This window comes from Delphinapterus leucas, chromosome 6 (assembly GCF_059928025.1).
Source record: "Delphinapterus leucas isolate spDelLeu-1000000601 "Yukka" chromosome 6, BTC_Dleu_Yukka2, whole genome shotgun sequence".
In the NCBI taxonomy this organism is placed as follows: Eukaryota; Metazoa; Chordata; class Mammalia; order Artiodactyla; family Monodontidae; genus Delphinapterus; species Delphinapterus leucas.
This window is the reverse complement of record NC_143134.1, coordinates 66,697,501-66,721,997: the sequence shown is the minus strand read 5'-3', so window position 1 is coordinate 66,721,997 and position 24,497 is coordinate 66,697,501. Positions and strand designations below refer to the sequence as shown.

Below are 24,497 nucleotides of genomic sequence, written 5' to 3'. Positions count from 1 at the left end.
GTCCTGTCAAACTGCCAAGCTCACTGTCACCTATTATCACACTCTTGACTGACTGCTTCTGCTGCGCTGACCTTTAAAAGTACATTCCTACCTCCAACTCACCAACATACACAGACAGACACTTTTACTTCTTCAATCCCTATTCATCAGTTAAGTTCTCAAATAAGTTTCAGGACTTCTACCATCCTGGTCCACTGTCTCTGAACTCACAGCTCTTACTGATATTGCCATTCAAATATTAATTAATGATACATTGCTTGAGGTCATCGCTTTTGTTGTATTTTATGGAACTTTTCTTGAACTTTATAACCTTCCTAGGCACCTGGACTGTAAGCACTTAGAAGGCAGGTGTCACGTCTTGTGTCCTCCACAGTACCTTACACATAGTAAACTCTCAATAAAAGCACAGTCCATTCACTAAAATATTAAAAAAAGAAATTCTTCACTCAGTAAGATACTTTCTGCCTCTTGGCATGACTCATGCAATTTCACTCAAATTTGTATGGGTACAACAGAGAATTGCCATTTCTAGATAGAGTTAATTAGTGCCATATCTAGGTCATGTTATGCACTGAATATGTAACTCTGGAGCAGGATTTATGAGCAGCCCAGAACAAACTTATTTAACATCTCTCGTCTGTGATACCTCCACTTAAAGCATGCCTCCTCTAACTGTGTCACAAGGCAGAGTTAGTAGCAGCCACCAAAACAACACAAACTCATGATATTTCTTATGCAATCAATAGCATCACAGCAATTTCACAAAACAAAAACCAAAATGAAAAGTATACCACATAGTGGAAGTAATTTAAAAAATAATTTGTTAGTTCATGCATCCAAGCAAATTGTGATGACACAGTACAAATAAATGAAAGATGGGTATAAGAAACAACAACCATTTATAATCTGTTTTTGAAAAAGCAGCCAAAAATTACTCACATGTTCAGTAGTATCATCAAATTCCCACTGATTGAGATTAAGAAGGTTGGGGAGGAGGGAAACAAAATAAAAAGAAATGAAGAGACATTTGTAGCCTGATAAAGGCAATGGTGCCCTCCTTAGATTAAAAAAACTGAAGAAATAAGCAACTGAAGAGGTGTGTACAATATAATTCCAAAGAGTATATGTGTGTTATGCTGCCACCTTCATTCCTAATTGAGAAGTTAAAAGTAAATATGTTCTATGTTGTTATCATTAAAACTGGCTAATTTTTTTTATTGCATGGTTCATTGGAATGAATCAATAAGGCATAGCAAAAAGCAGATGCACACTACATTGTGACATTTATTCTGATTTCTATCTAGGTTACACAATTCAAGTCACTATTTAGGTTAACATCTTTCATTAATATTGAAAATGTACAGTCTCAGTGAAGTCCTGTAAGATGTAAAAAAATTCAATGAATAGTTAAAGAGAACATGAAATGAGCAAAAACCAAACAAACCAAAAACCAAAACAACACCACAAAGAAAGTCAGCAAAACAATAAAGAAAAGCCAAAGTAGAAGAGGAGAAAAAAAAAAAAAAGATTGAGTTGATATTTAAGCCATTTTGTATCATATAATTTCACTAACTACGATATTCCCAATGACAACAGCAACAGAACTACAGTTCTATAATGTAAGATTATCTATGAACTGAAGAAGGACATCAAAGCATGACGGTCGTATCATTTTATTTCTCATAATTGCAGATGCACCAAATAAAACGTAAGCAGTTAGGGCCTTATTAATTTTATACTATAAGAACTTTCTATTTTATGGGCAGTGCAAAATAAATATTTACAAAAAAGCAAGTCAGTGGTCCTTTTCCAGAGTCTTAAGGGACACTATGAATTTCCAACTAAATTTATAGAAATGGCTTTTAAACCAAAACCATACAACTGGATTTGAGGAAGATAAATTAGTCACTAAGCCAGACCCCTTTAGTTAGAATGTTTCGAAACTGAAGCAAACATAAGTACCTTTGTGAGTTGATTATATTAAGACTTTGGAGTAAAGACACTGGGGTAAAAAAACAGGGCCCTTTATAGCCCTGTTATCTTCACAGAGAAAAGAAGGCAAAATCTGGCAATCTGGCGCAGCAGTTTTCAACTTTGTTCATAATCTTCCCCACTTTCACACAAAGGAAGGAATTTTCAATTGAAATAGCTTCAAATTTTCGCTTCAAATTTTCACTAATCCCATCCATTTCCATGCCCGGCTACCAATTTGCTGGATAAGCAAAGCACTCCCCTATTCCTAATACATCATCGCTATTGGAACAAGCATAGGTAAGCTAGTCCATGGGTTATGTATAATCTCCAGTAGGGCAGTTCTTAACTGAAATCTTCCTCTCCCTTTCAGAAAAATATGTATAGGTAGATTTATTATGGTGCTGTCCTTGAATCACTTCTAATTTATTTTTAAAAACTGAAAAAAAAAATGTCTGTTTTAAACAACATATTACAAAACCAAATCGTGACTACATGGTTGTAAACCACTGCCTTAGGGTTGGTAGAATTTCTCACATTCTCAACTACTCTTAATAGATTTCTTAATTTGGCTCAGCATAGGGGATCTCATCAACACCCTGAGAAACTCTAATTTTTATCACTGTCATTATCTTCATTTTCTGGGAAATGAAACAATTATTTTCATTAGATATGTAATTTGGCAAAGAAATACTAAATAAAATACTATCTGGATACCTTTCCCTGAATAACAATGTCTATTCTTCAGTGGCAGAAATCATACATTTAGAAATTAGATCAGCTTAGTTCCAAATACTTTTAGCACAGCAGAAAGTAGATTTATCAGTAAAATTGCTGTTTGAAATTCTTCCCTTTGATTTAATTAAGTCAACCAATTTTTTTGAAGTCAGAAAGGCAAACTCAGATATAGCTGTAGAGCCGTACATCTGTATTTTAAGAAAACAGTTACATGTTTTTAATCAGATGTGTCATTTCAATTCACTTTCTCACTTGAAGTCAACTCTGATTGAGGTAAATACGGATCATGTGTTTTGAAAGCTAAAATTTTGTGAACTTATCTACGAAACAGACTACAGACATAGAGAACACACTTGTAGTTGCCAAGGGGGAGGTGCAGTGGGGGAAGGATAGAGTGGGAGTTAGGGATTAGCAGATGCAAACCATTATACAGAGAATGGATAAACAACAAGGTCCTACTGTATAGCACAGAGAACTATATTCAATACCCTGTCATAAGCCATAGCTGAAAAGAACATAAAAAGTGAGTGTATATATATGTATTGCTGAATGACTTCACTGTACAGTAGAAATTAACACAACACTGTAAATCAACTGTAATTCAATTTTTTAAAAAGCTAGAATTTTGTATAGGAATTTTAACATGCCAAAAAAATTAAAATGGGGTCCATGTTAAGGTGCAGATTAAAATAAATGTATCCTATAAAAATATACATATGCAGTTTCAGAGGCCTACCTGTGCATCAGCCAGCATGACATCCTTCAGCATGGGCTGGCCCTTGGGTTCACCATTTTCCATCCTCACATAATGCACCTGGTATCCTCTTATCTGGCCATGCTGTTTATTGGGCACAGGTGAGCGCCATGAGACTTTAACAGATGTTGAGTTGACAGCCTCTACCTCGACTTTGCGAGGAGGACCACTAGGAACTGGAACAACATCATTGGATAAAAGAAAATTATAGGCACTTGTCCCACCCAGTCAGAGCATTTTCTTTACTTAGGTTCAAAAAAAAAAAAAGAAAAAAAGAAGAAAAAAAAAAAAAAGGCAGACCCACTATGTTTCCTTTGTGGAATACAAACATTTTCAACCAAGGAAAATGCTCAACCAATCTGCTCTACCTTTTAAGAAAAGATCAAAAAACATGACCGATGCCAAAAAAAAAAAAAAAAAAAAAAATGGAAGAAAAAAAGAGTATCAGAGAAATAGAAAAACATGTAAAAAATGTACAAAAGCCAAGGAAGATGCTTTGAGGTTCAAAGCATTAAAGCACAAAGAAGTATAGCATTGAAATAATAACAAAAACTGGTTGTTGATTGCTGTGTGTGTGTGTGTGTGTGTGTGTGTGTGTGTTTTCAAGGTTTCTTTTTAGCCGAATAAAAAACATTCTTGATTATATGGATTTTCTTCTTTTTTTTTTTCTCATATCAAAGGTATTCCATACAACAGATGCCAAAAATTGAATGTCGAGCATCAGTGTCTCTGAAATGTGCAAGACAAAAAGGCAACAAGAAGATAAGAAGGCACTTTTGAAAAGTTAACTTCAAAATGTAAAAGAAGTGACTATAAAAACCAAGAAATATGCAGAAGACTTTAGATGGAGGTACACAGAAGGGCCTGGATTGCAAGGTCATAGGAGCAAACTGTTCTTTTAAAAGGAAGCAAATTACAGTGTTGAGATTTAAAAAGTTAAAAAAAAAAAAAAATGCCCAGGCTGTAGCAAAGATAGGTCTCCGGCAAAAACCACTGAAGTTACAGCGTTGCTGGGTAAAAAAGATGAGCAGAGAAAAATGCATTACTGTTAGCCTATCAAAAGACAGCAGACCAAGACTGTGGCAGAAGGGTGCAAACTGACGTAGCAGAGGCAACGTACCATCTTCATCGGTTCGAATCAACACGGACAAGCTCTCGGGGCCAGGGCCAACATCTGTGTGGGCTGTCACAGTGATCCGGTACTCAGTCCATTTTTCCAGCTGTTCCAAAAGGTATTTGGTAGTGTCCGAAGGAATTCCCAAAATCTCATGAGGTTTGTCATCTTCTCCATCCACTGCGGTATACTTGATGGAGTATTCAGTAATAACGCCATTCTGTTTTTCCACTGGTGGAGGTTGCCAACTTACCAAAATACTAGTGGAACTTGGGCTGGTGCAACTAATGTCTTGAGGAGGAGCTGACGGCTCTTATTTTGGTAGTGAGTTAAAGGAGGGTTTGAGTGAAAGGACAGGAGTGGTTGGAAAAAAAAAAATGATAAAACAAAAGAAAAGGCAAAAATAAATAAATGAACCATAGGGCAACAAAACAAAAATAAGGCTTTGAAACTTAAAGTAAAATTTTAAAGATAAATTTATGTACCTTGGCTTAGTAATATGAATAAACCAAAAAATGAATAAATGACCAAAAATAATTGTTAAATAATGGGTGGGGGGAATATATGAAAATGAAACCTTAAGATAACAGAGCCTCAAATAAAATTACCTACCTGCAATTTAAATTCTTCTTCTAAAACAATCCCTCAGTATTCCCCAGCCCTATTATACAGACTATCGAGCTTCAAAAAAGCTGCAAACAGTACAAGATTTATTACATGAGAGTCTGAGGATGTTTAAGAGATGCCATTTCAAGCTTTCACTACTGCATTCTAAAATGAGGGCAATTCCTACATAGTATTCATTTGTGAAAAGGTTCTTAACTGTGAAAAGTGGCAAAAACTGTTGGATGCCCTTCCACCAATTCCAATTTTTTAAAAAGGGAGATAAATAAAAGCCCAACAAACACAAAAGGGTTCCCTCTGACTATGTGAAAAACGGAGTCTTCTGACCAGTTTTAACAACAAGTGTTAACCTAACATTGATCATAGCCCATATACAGTGAGCATGCAGAACAATAAAGGATGAAAATGAATAGTCCAGGATTTACCTACCCGAGGGTAATGTCAGGCTGGTTGATTCTGACTGTAACTTGTACTTACCCTATGTCAGCTTCCAGCTTTTTTAAAATTATAACTCTTCTTGAGACACCATTGCTAGTGAAGAATTAGATCCCACCAGCAAATTTTGGTAAAATCAATAAAAATCATCTATCCCTTACAAAATGTCAATAACATAGCCATTAAAAAGAACTGTTTAAAAAAAATCCTGAGAACCATCTGGAAAAGACATGACTTATCTTTCATTTTGTACATAGCTCCTTTCATTTTGTACATAATTATTCATATAAAGTAGGATTTACATGAGTTAAAAGATAAACTTTCTTCCTGCCCATTCTAAAATAAACTAGTCACCTTCTGAGCAATTATTTTCCATCAAATAAATCAAACATATCATTATTTGAAAAAACAAAAAGCAATAAAGAGCAATGTGACTGTTATCATAAATTATTTTTAAAGTTAATAATATATATTCCTAAAGAAGAACAAAGAATTGGGATGATATATGTTTGCATATATATATTTTTGATATAAGGCAATATATATGGTAGAATGAGTAAATCATTTCTAATTTTTTGTATTTGAACATGTAGTTTGGGTATTTCTTTACACTTTGTGAGCCTTAATATTATGTAGTGTCAGGTGTATCTGATTATTTAGGCGATCATCAGTCTTTCTTTCTTTTTTTTTTTTTTTTGTGGTACGCGGGCCTCTCACTGTTGTGGCCTCTCCCGCTGCAGAGCACAGGCTCCGGACGCGCAGGCTCAGCGGCCATGGCTCACGGGCCCAGCCGCTCCGCGGCATGCGGGATCTTCCCGCACCGGGGCAGGAACCCGTGTCCCCTGCATCGGCAGGTGGACTCTCAACCACTGCGCCACCAGGGAAGCCCCAACAGTCTTTCTTAATTTACATGTCTTGTGTTCTTCATTACAGGCAATCAAAATGAAAAGATCCTTGTACAGACAAAAAGGAAATCCCCGTAAAACAGCCTTATATATTTGGTAAAAGGTTTGCAAAATCACAAGAACATCATTTTTATGGATTCTGACCAAAGATTCTTATATTTCAAATTATGAAACTATTTTATATGCATTATCATTCATAATAAATTGAGTTGTTCATGTAACAGCAAAGACTCATTTGTAAACCTTATTAAAAAACTGATTTGGTTGTCAATACATTCCTACCTTCAGACCTCCTATTCTGTGAAAGTATATGTAGCACCACTTGAAACCTTAATAAAATAAAGAGTGGATAAGCTTTTGATGTGTCTATAAAAAGTTCATTCTGTCTCTTTGTATGTAAGTATGAATATATATGTGTGCGTATGCAAAACAGTCAAGTTTGTAAACCATGCAAAATATAATATTAAGGCGTGTCACATTTCTTTAAATTAAGTGTCTGATTTTAAGAATTATCTTCTGCAATATTACTTATTAGCCTGCCTGGAATTCAAAGGAGACATACAATACTGCATTGATTTACATGCTTCAGTTTTTAAAAAGGAAATTTTATGGGAATAAGCTATCATCAGTAAGGGACTAAGCAACAGAATCCTAATGCTTTTCATATGAATAATCATGTGTTGAGGAAAAATATGAATTTTATCATCAAAATCCCTGAAAGATTTCAAGTATCTATAGAAAATGAAATGATGGAAGACTTGCTTATATAAAAGGAAATTCATCTTCTAAAAAAATGTAAATTTCATGTTTGCTGATAGGTCTAAAAATCAGGTCAATAGAGCATTCTCTTTATAAAATTCAATGTATTCATTTTATACATATCTATGTCACTAGATAAAATGACATAAAAATTTTAAAAATCACATATAAAATGTAAAATATTTTTAAAATCTAAGGAAATAAGTCCATAAAACTGTTCAATTTAAGGTAAATGGTTAATAGACTAATTATAGAAACTTATTAATAAAGAGCAAACAATAGTATTATAAGCCACCAAACTTTCCATCAAAAACAACCTGCCATATAATACTTTATGCAAAACAATCGTCCCTAGACACAATGAACTCCATTGTGATAAACACAACTATGCTTTAGAGTAACAGTCCCAAAAAGAATCTGAACCTGAGGAAACAAAATACAATTTAGGATTGCAAATATACTTGTGATTATTCCATTGTTCCTAAATTTGTACAAATACAGATTTTCTGTGAATGTTCCAAATTTCCACATGAACTACGTGCAAAGTTAACAACAAACTAGGAAAAAGTACGTGACGTGAAGACTTGGTCATCAGCAAAGTTAAAACCTGTGTGCTTAAAAAAGATAAAAGTTTGCTCTTTTGCTGTCTCTTTAGTTTGCTAAGCCCTCCTCTGATTATTTTGCAGTGTTCTCAATCTGAATTTTGCTTTACAGCTTTATAATTCATTAAATGGGGCCTGATCCAACGCCTTTACCCATTTTTCTCAAGTAGGTTTCCTAACTTCTCTGAATGTCTTTCGATTTTGGAAGTGGGAGAATGGGATCTGTCATTTGGACCCAGTCTGAAAACCAAGGTCATGGCGCTCTAATCCCCCAAATTGGACACTTGCTAGTATAGAGACTACCAACTATTAAATATTAATTAGCAGGTTTGTTGTTGGTGGGGATAAAAGCTGGCAACGCCTCCTAGTGAAGAAAAGGGCAGAAAGTAAAGCAAAGAGAGACACCTACTTGACTGCATGGTTCTGGCTGATATTTCAGCTGTGGAAGCACCCAGGCCTTGGGGAGAGCGTGCAGCCAGACGGAAGTAGTACAAGCTGTTTGGTCTCAGCCCTTGCAGTCTATAAGATGTCCCTGGCTCAATGGTAATCCGTTGCTGTGGATAAGTAACAAGGGACCTTGGTCATCTTCGTTAAGATTTGTGCATATATACATATATATATATATATATTTTGTTTTTTTTGCGGTATGCGAGCCTCCCGCTGCCACGGCCTCTCCCGTTGCAGGAGCACAGGCTCCGGACGCGCAGGCCATGGCTCACGGACCCAGCCGCTCTGCAGCATGTGGGATCCTCCCGGACCGGGGCACGAATCCGCGTCCCCTGCATCGGCAGGTAGACTCTCAACCACTGCGCCACCAAGGAAGCCCGGTGCATATATTTTTATCACATTGCCCAGAACATCAGATTTCTGTAATCAGGGTTATAATAATAATAATCAGGGTTATAATGTCATCAAAATATCACAAACAGAATCAACAGTGAGAGTATCAAGGACTCTACTAGGGGAAGTACATATTGAAGATACCAGTTTAAAAGGCAAGTTTCTACAACAAATAAGACAACTGGAAAAAAGGAAGTCAGGGGTCTATCTAACGATGACACAGTTTTCCAAATGCATCAGATAAGAGGGAGTGAGAGGCCCACCACCCATGAATGCATTCAACCTTTAAGTCATGTGTGTTGCGATGACACTGCCCACAATGGAAACTGAACCCCGCCCCTGACAATGGCTTATGCCTAACATTCCATTTGAAGAGATGTCTAGGTCATCTCCCGTGACCATCTGCAACGTAAATAGGGGCAAAGAAAATATGGCCGGAAGTAACAATGGAAACCGGCATACAGTTCACGTGAGGTTGTTATGAAAGAGATCTGGAATTGCCAAGGCCTGAGGGAATAAAAATCAGATGTCAGTTACTGAAGAAAGATGGATAATGTATATGAAACTATACTGTTACCCTAGGTTGATTTCAAATTAATTTTAACACTTCCTTTCTTTGTGAATATAGAACCTACAGCTAGAAAAAAGAAATCACAAACTCTTCTATAACTGTTAACATCACAAAGGGCTTTTGAAATAAGTTTTTTTTACTTGAATGTGGTAACTTATTTTTATGCTTGAAATCTGCCTTTGCATTTTAGCAAAGATATAGCTATCTATGGGTAGTCAATCTCAGATTTAACATGAGCCTGTAGTAAACCTTAAAATGCATGCTATTATGTAGTCTAGTAATGGCATCAATAATCTTATAAGGCTTTTTATTGAATAGCATTTGCTGTTCACACAAAGAGAAGTCAGTCAAGGGCAATTCAGATATAAAACTAGAGAAAACACCCCTAGGGTGTTCTGTTGCAAATACAAAATTGTCAGAAATTTTAGATTTACCAAATAACAAGAAAAAAAGGAATTTCCTAAATAAACAACTGTAAAGCAGAGTGGGTATGCCAATAGTCAAGTATCCATAGTGTTTCTTTAACTGTTTTTATTTTATTTGTTTTTTAGTTGGGTAATGGTAAGTATTTAAAATAATTTAATGCTAATTTATGTCTTATTACAAACACCAACAGCTGTAACACGAGTACTTTACGTTATATCAGCACTTCAGTTCTAGAACTTTTTGAGTGATTAATTTGTATCAGCTTTGTTAGCTAAATCTAAAAGCATTGCTTTTACAGCCTGGTCTTTGGAGATTCTGCTCACTTCAAAGAGATGTAATAAAATAGAAGTTTACAGTAGCATATTAATGTATTATAGCATTCAAAATGATGAGCCACAAGTTAATTGGTAACAATTCATTTAGTATGTGAGTGTTTAAGAAAGGTATTCTTTTTTTAGAACTTAGGGGCTGTTTTGCTTTGTGAAGATATTTTTAAGATAAAGGATGCTAAGAGGTACAACAAAATGGCTTGGTGGATTGAGTTTTCACATAGAGCTTTACCAACTTTTTTGTCCTAATGTTCCCCTTAATGGGTTTTACGATAACAAAAGAAATATATTTATTACTATCCCTTTCTGAAAATATTAGATGTATCTTAATACTGATTTATATAATCTATTCAAAGTATACCCAAGGGCCGGTATATCCTAATGGTTAAGAACATAGATTCTGGAAATTGTCTAGATTCAAATTCCACCTCTACCATTCAGTAGTATGAGGCTCTGGGCAAATTATTTAATCATTTAATTTTTTCCGTGTCTCTATTTTGTTATAATATGTGAAATAGATTAATAATAGAGGCTGACTCAAAGCACTACTGTAAGGATTGACTTAATATGTGTGAAACCATCATTATAGTGCCTGTTAATGTATGTGTTAGTTATTTTGATTTTTATTTCTCTTTTCAGTAACTATTAACAATTTCTAGCCTTCCACAGTCTGTTATTTTATTTGTGTAACATAAACTATATATATATATATATATATATATATATATATGTATTTTCACATTCATATCAAACAATCATTGGCATACAAACAAACATTTGCTATGGGGCATCTTTCTCTGAAACCAGTTTAGACAAATTCATCTACCCAAAGCCTTGGAGCTCACTTAGTCATGTGTTAACAGTGACTTAAGCATTTTAATGCAGAAGACAAAGAAAGGAAATCCCCAAATCTCAAGGAGTATATTCTTTTACAAGCAGATACTTCCATAAGTAACTTAGAAACCAGAATTAAAAAAAGAAATTTCCAATACAGACAATAGCTGTTTTTTGTTTCTTTTGTCCTAACCCCAGCAAGTCTCCAAATACTCTTTCTGTTTTTTTGGTCAAGCTTCTCTTTTGATGAATAAATCTTTTCCACCAAGGTCCTCTGTAGATATCTGACCTTTTAACAGAACTTGGGCAATTACACAAAATGAGAGCAGTGCTTGGGTGCAGAGAATGATGACAAGGTGAAAAGCACAGTCCTACCTCTTTTCCATGCTCCCCATCTTTGTAGACCAGTTCATAGCTGGCGATGGTGTCTGAACGTGGAGGCGTCCAAGAGAGCAAAATACTTGTTTCGGATTCAGGTTCTGCCTTGAAGTTTAGTGGCTGCCCTGGCACTAAAATCAGGGAGGCAAAGGAGTGAGCTCACCATCACCAGAAATATTCAGAAGTTCTTTCATTAACTGTTTAAACTTTTCACTCAGTGTCTGCACGTATTAGCTTAATGGAGAGCTAGGTGCCTTACATTGTCCAAGTTAGCCTGTCAATATAAAGCCCAGTTTTCCTCCTTTAAGGGACAAGAACAATGTTATAAATACTGTGCTTGTCCCTGAGTGGTTTAATATATATGCAAGATGTGGAATTAGCAAATGTAGAATATATCAGTCTCTGAATTCAACTTTAAGAATAATATTTACTTTATAATATCATTGTAAGTAATAAATGTGATGATTTATATAAAGCACTTGGGATAAATATTGCCTAAATCACACCAATTGTTAAATACATAAAAGCTATTGTTCTTTTACAACTGAGTGGGAACTTATTCTCTAACGCTACAGTTTACTTTTAAAATTATTTCCAATTAGGTTTATAAAATCCCACCTCTACTCCATTAACAAAACCTACAGGCAAGCAGAATCATTAGTATTTTTTTCTTACCAACCCACGTTTTAAAAAGATGTAAAAAAAAAAAAAAGAGAGAGCGAATTTAAAAAACTAACAATTCTTTCTAATCTCTAATGACTTTAATATGAGTTAATACACTAGACACAATATAAATTTAATATTGTCCCTAGTGAGATGGAGCTAAATTACTACACAAGTTGAAAAGTGTATAGAATACACTTATTATCACAAATATAGGAAGTTAACAGAGGTCATCTATAATTCTCGTATTAGTCATGTAATCCATGCAACAGACAATTTGGAAAAGCTATATATCATATGTAATCAAGAATGGGACATCAATCCAGTTGAAAGCATCTTACCCAAATGTTGAATTAGAATAAATTTTACTAACCCCAACCTCCTAGTTAGCAACTAATCCCACGAAGTCCTCTATCCATTATACACAAGGCTAATGCACTTCAGGGCATCAGTAGCACAGCTACTCTTACTTACATTGTTCTCAGCCAATGTCTACTCTAATTGGTTGGTACCCATGCCTTAGCGGCCATTAAATATTTTGATCATTACCCCGGATATTGCGGCATGTTTCAAAGTGCCAAAGCTGAACATATGTCCATATTCCCACAAGTTCACATGAGAATTCCGTGTATATTTGTAAAAAAACAAGAATAATACTTCACTCCAGAGGGGAAAAGAACATCTAAAGTATTTTTGGCAAATAAGCATGAACATTCAAAAACATATACAAATAATATAACTTGTAGCTGATGTATGACATCAATTTCTTAAACAATACCTAAAGCATCATTTTCACCATAAAGAAGGTCTTTGGAGATATAAAATGCATTACTTTCTTTTCTTTCTATAGTCATCTCTCTGTAGCATGATGAAAAAAATGCCTTTTGTTTAAAAAAAGATTAAAATCTAAAGGGGTCTACAATGGTTTCTGGAATCAATCCCTAATCATCATTTCATTACTCTGGTCTGTTAACCTGTGACTCGTGTGTGTGTGTGTGTGTGTGTGTGTGTGTGTGTGTACACGTGCACACACTCATGTTTGGACTGATGCTTAAGGCCACCAATAATCAGTGCTTCATATTTCTAATTTCATTCATCTTCCTTTCTCTCCTTCTGTATCACAGACCTTGAGATACTCATTAATTTGATGCCTCCAGGAATGTACTTTCTGAACTGAGTATCTATTTTTTTTTTTAAGTACCTGCCCAGTGGGTGACCTAACACAATCATTCAGACTGAGAGGTGAGAGGTAGAGACAAAAGAAGATAAAAGATCAAGAGCAAGAGAAGGTAGAACAGAGGGAAATAAGAAAAACAATCAGGCAAATAACAAAACAAATAGAAAATGCATTACTTCTAAAAAGAAAATACCAATAGCACAGGTAGGAGCAGCGATGGAAGCCAAGAATGATCAGACAGATGGGGAAATTATGATTGGATTCTAATATTCAGATCATGAAAGGTTTTCTCAGCCTAAAAATACACACACCTATGCATATGTATGCAGTCACTTCTTTTTCTCTAGTTTTATTCCCTTTTTCTTTCCCCAACTTCCACATATCTGGGAAAGAAGAACACCTTGTTATAACTTCTGACTTAAACCAAGCCAAACAAAGTGCTGTCAAGAATTAAAAACATGGACAGTGTTGAAGGGCTGCTCTCAGGATAATAACTGCTTGTTACGTATTTCCTCCCTGCTAAGGCTAATAATAAATTGAGTGACAGTGATTGAAAACATTTTGGGAATCCAATTAACTTTTTCTTACTTAAAACTGTTTACTTTTTTGCTTTTAATTTGTCTCAAACAAATTCCTGGTAGGTCTCAATGTTTCATCCTTGTTTAGTGCCACACACTTCCTTTAATTCTCTAATTCTGTTTGGTTCTATTCAGAGCCCTCTCCTTCTAAATAATGAAATAGCTACATCAAAGCCTCAGAGGGTGTCCATTTTATTTTGGGACAAAGTAAGTAGGAAGTGGCCACACGACTGGATGGTGAGTCTCCTGGAATAATACAAACAGGGTTCTCCTCCTCTGCTTTCAACATCTTCTTCTTTTGAAGTGGTCTGGGGGGGAATTTAATAGATTTTAAACTTGTGGTCGAAACACCAATGCCTAGAGGTGCCGGGCAGATGACTTAGATGAGTGCAGAGGCCATGCAGGCCCAGGGTCAACGGGGGAGTGCCTGGGCCACCAGAAGGAGTCAGTGATGCTCAGAGCCAGGACACGGCTGCCTTGTGGAATGTGGGTCCAGTCTTGCCCAAGCTTCTGATTTTTCAGCAGAAGTTGATAATGAATCTTCTAGGTAAAGTCTTTTAATTTTTTACAATCAGAAATAAATTGAATTAGTTGAAATTAACTGAAAAACACTGTATTAGGCAAAATGTGTCTACAGGCAAAATCCAGCATAAGGACCAGGGCTTTAAAAGATCTTTTTATTATATCAGACTCTATGCCCATACGTGTCTTAGGGGTGACGGTACTCAGACTTTCTTGGGAATTGTGGATTCACCTAAAGATGTTGCTTCCTCAGGATCATTTAGTCATTACTGAAACAAACACAATGAAGCTGAGGCTTCAAAGGAAAAGAAAAAAGCTGTGAAATTAACGTATTTAGTTATACATTCCCCAAACATAATAGTCCTAATGATCATAATATATGTTTACAAGAAAACACGTTAGTGGACTCCAAACTGTCATATTTATTTTGTCTGTGCCACTTGGAGACACAGGGAATACTTTATCATCTGTCACTTAGATTTTTATACCAAATACTGTGGCTACAAAGGTTCTATTAACATTTATATGTGTTTTCTCATATCCCTTCTCCCTCCTTCCCTCCCTCCCTTACTGTCTTCCTCCCACTCTCCCCGTCTCTATAGATAGATAGATAGGTATAGATATTTGTATGTATATATATTTAATGCTCTCACAGTCTTGACACCTCAAACCTACTGACATTCTTTTATCTTCACTTACTTCATGTTTTTCTCTATATATTTTATTTAAGAGCTTTTCTGTGCTGTAGCATTTTCCTCATCAATTAACCAAAGATACATTTTACGGAAAAATGTGAGATTCTGGAAAACACACGGGAGAATAAAAAGAACCCGTCCAGAAACCTTAGTGCAATCATCTACATTAAAAAAAGACGTGTTAATGTTGACCATAAACCAATAGAATTTAGATGTGGAAAGAGGAAAGAAAAGTAGGAACACAAATTTTTCTTTAAAATTATATTTAAGACATCCTTATATTTGGTAAAGTGGTGTTGTTATACCCTCCTTCTTGATTGCTTATTTAATGTCCACAAGGAAATACAAATATGAGCTATCAATTCCCTACAATAAGATTATAGCCCCATTGAGAAATGGGAAATATTAGAGTAGTAATACTAGTATACTCCATATATCTGAAGGCAACTCACAGAGAATGGAGAATGAATAAGCAGCGAGAAGAAAATCTGCATGTCATCTGAACTCTGATGATATTGGAAGAGATCAATATTTGACTGAATTTTAGGGAATATCTCTGAAGAGAAAGGGGTTAGCACATATAAAATGGCTAAAAAATAATTTCACCTCACCGTAATATAAATATGAAACGTTACCAAAAAGACTAAAAAACACATTATTACTAAAATGTCTAGTGCTCTAATAAGGTACATATTTTAAAATGTATCTAGCATATTGACAAATGATAATAACAACAATAAAAGCAACAGCCAGGATTACAGTGGCAGTAAAACAAAACAAAACAAAATTCAAACAAGGAGTCTGATTTGTAAGTGCCACAGATATATCATTGACAAAATAAGTACTTAATACACAAGCACCTGCACAAATCTTACTCTCAACTGTCATTAAACATCAATAAGAAAAAGTTAAAATTTTATTACAGTTGTATTTACAACCAGCACTCCTTTACTCATTGCTAAAACTATTTAGGGAAAGAATTCAAATGGGGCTCATAATTTTTGCTATTGGAAATCAGTCTTTTCTAGTTTGCTTATATAGGCCTGTTGATATATAGTAATGAAATGGTTTATAAAGTACTGGAAACCTAAAGCACAATGTCTCTAAAATGTCATAGTTTTATAACAATTTTGCTTCTTCAAAATGTTTAAAGTTGATGCTACTCATTAATATTTATTAAATGTGTATAATTATTTTCCTTCCAAAGACCTATACTATTAAGGTGTGTACATATAAATCAGTACTTTCCCCAAGAATCTATTAAACGCATAGAAGAATTAGAGGTAAGATATGTTTTCTAAAGAAAGTTCAGGAAAAAGACACACATTGGGATTTAACAGCTTTAGAATGCCTCCAATTAGCAGGAACAACAAGCAACATTTATGTTAGTGCATTAGGTTTAAGATGTTAATTTATTACATTTCCTTATCAGAGTTTTATTTGTACTTCTTTTGTAAAATATAGTTACCCTATGTTCTTATTATAATTACGTACAAGAGAAAACTATATGAGACATCCTTCCCGAATGTGTTTTTTCGTAGCAGAGACTTTTTTCTAGCACATAAATACTTCCCATGTCAATGGCCATATGGTCCATGTATTTCCAAGGTGAATTACTTGCAAGTCACTATAATGCCAGAAGTTAAAGCTATGGAAAACTTGGAAGATTAACCAATATTTCTAGAAAATAATCATTTTAACCAAAATCTTTTCATATTTAAAACCATGTAAAGATTACTTAATATTTTCATCTGTACTAATATTCATAATTAAGGGGATATATTACTGACTATAACATAGATCATATTTTGACTTTCTATATTACCAGAAATATACAAACTTACATCAATCCTCCATTTATATCAATACATGTGACAATAATCTTAGATAAGATCAAAAGTAATAATGTCCCTCTTAAACTCACTTTATTTCTAAATACTGTTTCTGCACAGTCTGATTTTAAACAAAAATAGGAATATTACTGTCAGGGAATTAAAGATAATAAAATGAAATGTATACCTTTTAGATAAAGTAGACAAAAAAGTGTATCTCTGTGTACATGAAATTAAAATATTTGAGAAGTTCATGCATGTTATTGATCAGTAAATTTTTGTAGGTTTGGAAAAGATAAAATTGTAGTGAGGAGAATCATAAACTTAAATTTTATATAACCTAACTAAAAGAATCTTTCATAATGGTTTTATGTCTTTGTCTAGCAGTGATCCTATGAATCAGCTAGTCAGGAGCAGCTCAGAATTAATTATATCAGAACTAACATCATTGTATTTGGCAGGTGTCCACTAACATCAAACGGCCTTTGTTAATTAAGCCTAGAGAGCAGATCAAATCATTGTGCCATTTTGGAAGGTTTTCTTAGCCTATTGATCTCGGCAGGCACAAGTCATTATATCATTATATATCTTCTCAATCAATGGGTATTAAAATTACAACTATTACGGAAGGTTCTTGGAAATATCCTAATGTAAAAAAAGTTAAACAGAGGTTGAGAACAGCTATTTTAATGCATCTGTGATCCATTCATCTAGATTTGTTTTTAGGTCCGGAGTCCCTGGATCACATTAACTCAACTGCTCCTGTCACAATGTTACCTTCACATGTTATGTTACATTATGTCCCCTGGTAATACAGAAAAACAAAATATGATCTATTTAAACATCAGTTCTGTATCTTTCATTAAAAAGTGACGGAAAGCATTACTGTCATTTCATGTTCTGAATATAAGGATTCTCATGATTCTCAAGGATTCTTATGTTTTGGTTGAATTTAGTTTCAGTAACTATTTGGTTTCTTAGATAGCTAAATCCTTCTGTCATAAGAAAATAATATTATGAAACGCTACAGATTTGTATGTTTAAATTTGTAGTTAGAAAATTAAGAACCAAACAGTGACTGAGTATGATAACTTTCTATAAAAAAAGGTATTCCTTCTACTTCTTTTAACTTTTTTTTTAATATCTAAATGGTTTAATGTACTTCTGCACTGGGATAACCTAATAGCCACCTCAAGTATTTCAGATGTAAATCATATACAATTCTTTTTTTTTTAAAATAAATTTATTTATTTATTTTTGGCTGCATTGGGTCTTCTTTGCTGCACGAGGTCTTTCTCTAGTTGCGGCAAGCGGGGGCTACTCTTTGTTGCAGTGAGCGGGCTTCTCATTGCGGTGGCTTCTCTTGTTGCGGAGCACGGACTCTAGGCATGCAGGTTTCAGTAGTTGTGGCACACGGGCTCAGTAGTTGTGGCTCACGGGCTCTAGAGCACAGGCTCAGGAGTTGTGATGCACGGGCTTAGTTGCTCCGCAGCATGTGGGATCTTCCTGGACCAGGGCTCGAACCTGCATCCCCTGCATTGGCAGGCAGATTCTTAACCACTGCACCACCAGGGAAGTCCCATATATAATTCTTGAACAGAGGTATGAATACATGACACCCTGTGTTTCCTGCCTCTATTTATTTATTGAGCACCTGGTGGGCACTAAAACCTAGTAGGCACCAAAAAATAAGACATTAGCAAATTATTAATTTAAAAGATAATGGTGCTTAAAGGTATCTAGAGTGTCCACTTAATGACCCAAAGGAAGTTCCTGAATCTTTTTACCTTCATCGATCCTCAATTTACTCATTGGCAAATGAGATAATTCCGCATCTACCTAATTGAGCAGTAAGAATTAATACACCTATTAGCAGAGTTTCCAGCATATGGCAATTATTATGATGATGAGTATATATTACTGAAGTTATAAAATATTTCTGTCCGTTATCTAATCGATAGCCTTGTTACGGGTTGAAGTGTGTCCCACAAAATTTCATATGTTGAATTCCTAACACCAAGAATCTGAGAAAATGACCTTATTTGGAAATAGGATTGTTGCAGATGTAATTAGTCAAGATGATATCATTAGGTTAGACCCTAATCCATTATGACTGGTATCTTATAAAAAAGGGAAATTTGGACGCAAGAGACAAGCGCTTAGGGAGAATGCCATGGGACCATGAAGGCAGAGATCAGGGTGATGCTCCCACAAGCCAAGGAACAGCCAAGACTACCAGCAAGCCACCACAAGCTAGGCGGGAGGCCCAGCATCTCCCTCACAGCTCTCAGAAGGAACCAATCCTGCTGACACTTTGTTCTTGAACTTCTAATCACTAGAACTGCAAGATGATAAATTCCTGTTGTTTAAGCCACCCAGTAAGTGGTATTTTGTATGGCAGCCTTAGAAAAAAACCCACTACCACTAAACTCTATAAGGTGGTTATTATTTTAGATGAGAAAACTGAAGTTCAGAGAGATGAAGTAACTTGTCCAAGGATATGGAGCTAAAAATGGTAGTTTGGGATTCAAACCCTGGTTATGTTACTCCAAGATCAGGGATTTTTAAAATATCAAAGCTGAAACATCCGAAAACCTAAAAGTGGAGTATAGGTATATACTCTTCCTATATACTTTCTTATATCTTTAATGGTTATGGAGCTGCTAAGATAGTATAATAAAAAAATAATCTCTTAACAGTTGACTACTTTCAGTCAAGAAAAAGAACAAGATTCACTGATTTCTACATTTTCTGATGAGAAACTTATGGAAAAATTAATCTACAATATTTTATGCATATTTATATAACAAATAAATACAGAAGAAATGAAAATACCCAATAGGGAAGGTATATGGATGACTTTCACTATAATTATGATAAAACACTCTGTACTTTTTTGATATTAGAAAAAGTGATAAATCCATGAACAAACCAATAAGAACCAAATAACAGTATGAAAATAAAATAGAGCCAGGCAAGCTGTAAACATGCTCTGAGACTCCTAGTAGCCACAGCAAATAGGTAAACGTCCTCAGCCACAAGATTCATGAAGCCCACAACATAAAAACAAGTCAGCGGTTAAACATAAGTTTATCTAGTTCTGACACCTGAGAATATTCATTAACTGATTCCCAGAATTACCTATGAGTTATGACTACAGATTATAGGTACCATCTCCAATAACATGGGTCTTATGTGGGTTCTCAGAACAAACGAATGGCACGCCACCAAAACACTCACAGATTAATGCAAGTCTAAGAGGTACCAAGACAAGAGGAGTCAAATGAATAGCTCTCAGATATTCAAGAATAAATGTAAGAAGACAGCTGCTATGGTTTATTCCCATCCCATGACAAAACTGATCACTTTGAACCCAAGACCAGAGAAGTTTGATATCCTCTTATGAAAATAAAACTACGGGAAAGGCCAAGTTTTTCTTTATAAACTAGTTTGGCATCTGCTCTAATACCCAGGAAAATGGGTGAATAAGGCCCCAAAGTTTGATCTTAGATCTTGGTAACTGTCTTTCTTTATCCCTGAGGCCATACAAAGAAAAAAAGAAAAGAACGTTAAGTATTCATTTTTAAGCAAGTTGCTTCCTGGCAAATATAAGCCATTTAAATATCCAAGGTCCCCTGACAAATCGTTTTATTTTTAACTTTCTCTTGAACCATCCACTCCTTCACAAATTAAATCAATTTTGGGACTATTCTACCAGAGTTGCTAATACAAAGAAGCATAGTTCTTCTATTCTCAAAATGCCGCATGGGGGATGCATTTATCCAACTCCTGCAGAAACTCTTCAAGTCATTTGGGTACCAATTAAAAAGAAAGGATGCTACATATAGGGGTACGAGAGTAAGAGGTACAAACTATTAGGTATAAAATAAGCTACAAGGGTATATTGTACAACATGGGTAATATAGCCAATATTTTATAATAACTATAAACGGAGCATAACCTTTAAAAATTGTGAATCGCTATATTATACACTTGAAACCCATGTAATATTATACAGCAACCATACTTCAATTTAAAAAAAAGTATGCTAAATGCATCCCCCTTCTAAAAGGACTGTATTATTTATAGTCTATCAGTGTCCATGCCTGCTCCTTTCCATATGCCTAACTCCTTACTTAGAAACTCTAAATCTCAAAAATTAAAACATACTATTTTGTGCTTTGTTTCTGTCCTTGCCATTTCTTAGTACCAGCTCCTCCCTTCTACCCTACGCCCCATCCAGAACCACACTTACCTCCTGTCTGAGTGATGACTTGTATGTCACTTGAAAGAGGACCATCTCCAATTGAGGTAAAAGCCAGGACTTTGACAGAATACGTTTTCTGGGGCACTAAGTTGCCAATAGTAGTGATTTGGCTGTCAGCTACATTGTGTTTCATCCAGTTGTTAACATGCTGAGTGGGGTCCATTGTATAATAAACTCGGTATCCTTGAATCTGTCCATTTGGCTCTTCGGGTTCCTTCCACTGTACCAAAATGGTGGTTGAACTCAACATCCGTGCCTGGACATCCCTGGGGGCACTGGACGGTGCTTGCTCTGAGGTCTGTGTCAGCACAGGCTCACTGGGAGGCCCCCGCCCGATGTTATTGACAGCAACAACCCTGAATTCATAATCTGAGTAGGGACTTAGTCCAGCGACACTGTAGCGTGTGGTCGCCACCCCATCAATTTCTTTGTAAGGTTCTTCAGAATTTTTAGGTTTATGCTGAATGATGTAGTAAGAGACGGGCTCAGGGTTCCCAGAGTCCCATGTCAGTGTGATGCTTGTAGCTGTGCTCTCAGTCACGACAGGAGTTCCTGGAGGTTTGGGTAAGGCTTACAGGGAGAAAAAAGAAAGACAGTGAATACCCATCACTTTTAAGAAATCATAAGAATCCATAAACTCTGCTATTAGAATGACAGAATTATGTACCTAGTAAAGATTTAATTAGATGAAATCATAGCAAAGGACGGTTTTCTAAGTGGTCAGGAAGTACAGTAAGACATGCTTAGGTGACAAATCTCAGTTTACTAGAAGTGTATTATAGCATTGTATTTTGGGGCTTGTATCCAAATCCACCACTTATTAGCTATGAGATCCTGGATGTGTTGCTTAACTTCTCTTTGCTTTAGTTTTCTCATGTGAAAAATAGGCAAAATTGTATTATTGGAATTGTACTATACAGTTGGGTAACTGTATTTCATGAGTTTACGGTGAAGATTAATGAGCTAATCCAGTAATGCTCTTAATATGTATCTGGCACCCTCAGAAAACAGTAGTTCCAATTATAACAATTATTATAACCACAAGCTTGGCCCATGAGACCCTTGCTTCCAAAAAAATGATATAACTAAATGCCAATAAACATTGAAAAGAACAAAATTTTAGACATAAAATGAAATGGTATTAAATTGCTGTAAAAGAAGAGTATCCATTTTGTTTTCAAGATGTAAGACATAAGCAACATTACTCTATATATTTAATAAATAATCTGACCAATAATTTTAAGGTAATAAAGAATAATAATTTCAAATCAATTTCAAATTTACGCTTTTTACTTAATATTCAAAATATGCTGAAGGAGCTAAATTAAAGTCTATTCACAAATCACTTTTTAAAGTATTTCATTTTATTGTCATAATATGTATTCTATAACCAACATCAGTAATATCAGATTACAGCTACATGACAAACACTTGAAATTAAATCTATATTTTAGAAATCTCGTTCATTCTTTTTAGCAGAAAAGCACGACTCAAAATGCTACTAATTAAGCGTACAAACCATCAACACTGGTGGCCTCACCTGGACAGTGATTCTGAAAGGTAGTGAGATTAAGGAAGAAAGGAGAGTTTCACAAGCTGAAGTTTTAGACAAAACTCAGAAGGTAACACTCATGTAACCAGCTCCTTAGTCCTCCTCTTTTCCTTGTCAACTTAAAGGCAAAAAATACAACACTCCCTACAATGGTAACTTTTCAAGATTAGCAAACTTGTACTTAATTAGTGCTATACCCCCAATATCTAGAACACTGTCTAGTCCTGAGTAGGTTTTTAATAAGCACTGTGAACTGACTACCTGAATAAATGAGTTCTTTCTCTCTTTAAGGTGCTTTTTGTTTTGATTCACTTTTTGCTTTCAAGATCCACCCTTATGTTTGTGGTGGAGGGGGTATAGGGAAGGAGCAAGAGTCGGGAAAACAAAGAAACTGAACAAAATATTAGTTTAGTGTGACTCCTGCGTTTGAATTCTTGAGGGTCTTTAGTAAACCTTCAAATATTTACAGCTGAAATGGTTAGTATGGGAAAGATGATTCAGTATTTGCAGATTACTCTAAGAACCATGGAATGATAATATTTGGCCAAGGGATTTTGTTCAAAATAATAATAGAAAGACATTTGTTTCAGTATTCTGGCCTGACAGTTTTCAAGGAAGTGTATGATCTGAATTTCCCCTAGATGTCTCTCTGTGTTCTTAAGGCAAGTAGAAATATTGCTAATTAAAGATGTGTTTACTGATATTTAACAGATACTCTTAGTTTCGCTAAGTCACACTGATTATGCAGTACAGGTTTTGTATCTGTAATGTATGGAGAATACTATGCCTAATACCATAATAATATGCAATAAAACATTACTATTTTAAATGACTAAATGTTGAAAAGGCTGTGTACCTTGTCTTATGTCACATTATTGATTTTATATGGTATACATTAGGTATATGCACTTGGTCGAAAATATGACACCGATTACAATGTGTGCTGCATTTTTTTAGGATCACACTTCCCAGAAGGGGAAGACAACTTGTTTCATTTTGCAATAGTTCCAGACATTTGCAGAAACCTAAAGTCACCCTCAGACTGACTCATTTTGTGCAAGTTTTCTAAAATTCTATAAACACTGTATAAAAACAACTGGTACCCTCACACACTCATTTTTTACCCCCTTTGATTCAAAAGTAACCATGGAATATAGTACTTCGGTTATAGTCAGTACACTTATTTCAAGAAAAGAATATTTGTTGAGCACTTCGCTTACACGAGGTGAGAGCTAAAACAGAATATAATCACACTTGCATTTTGATTTTTTTTTTTTTTTTTTTTTTTGCGGTACACGGGCCTTTCACTGTTGTGGCCTCTCCTGTTGCGGAGCACAGGCTCCGGACACGCAGGCTCAGCAGCCATGGCTCACAGGCCCAGCCGCTCCGCGGCATGTGGGATCTTCCCGGACCGGGGCACGAACCCGTGCCCCCTGCATCGGCAGGCAGACTCACAACCACTGTGCCACCAGGGAAGCCCTGCATTTTGATTTTTAATGGTAGGGTCTATCAAAAATTTAAAGCATCTATTACTAGACCATGTCGATTTCAACTCTCTTTTTTTCTTCCCTTTGTCTTCTGGAATTTTGAGTATTTATTAACTCATTTGGATTTTTTTGTCATGTGCCTCTTCTCAAGGTTCTGGATAAATATAAAACCTGTACACATCATTCCGACCATAACGGCTGACTATGTCGAGCATGCCTCATCCTGACCTGTTAGTGCCTGAGCCTGGCCTTTAGTTAAATATTTTGAAGATTATCACGACTTAGGCTGTCAATACTTTTAAGAGAGAATCTGCCTACCTAGATATGTGTATCTTATGTGATACCACAGATATGATTGGACTATGATATCTGAAACACTGACCAATAAATTGATACATTTTAGAATTCCAAGGACAGACTTTGTAGAGGCATTAGTCAGCTGAC

General features: G+C 35.4%; 1 protein-coding gene across 1 annotated transcript in view; it reads right to left on the bottom strand.

Moving 5' to 3' along the window:
• Nucleotides 1–24,246, bottom strand: part of LOC111174669 (protein tyrosine phosphatase receptor type D) — an 83,055-nt gene extending 58,809 nt beyond the window's left edge. Inside the window, exons 1-6 of the mRNA XM_089912629.1 lie at nt 24,225–24,246; nt 21,003–21,584; nt 11,278–11,411; nt 8,312–8,456; nt 4,584–4,889; nt 3,446–3,639 (exon numbers count right to left, since the gene is read on the bottom strand). Coding sequence (XP_089768755.1) covers nt 3,446–3,639; nt 4,584–4,889; nt 8,312–8,456; nt 11,278–11,411; nt 21,003–21,584; nt 24,225–24,246 — 1,383 coding nt within the window. The remainder of the gene's footprint in view (nt 1–3,445; nt 3,640–4,583; nt 4,890–8,311; nt 8,457–11,277; nt 11,412–21,002; nt 21,585–24,224) is intronic.
• Between the last annotated feature and the right edge of the window lie 251 nt (nt 24,247–24,497).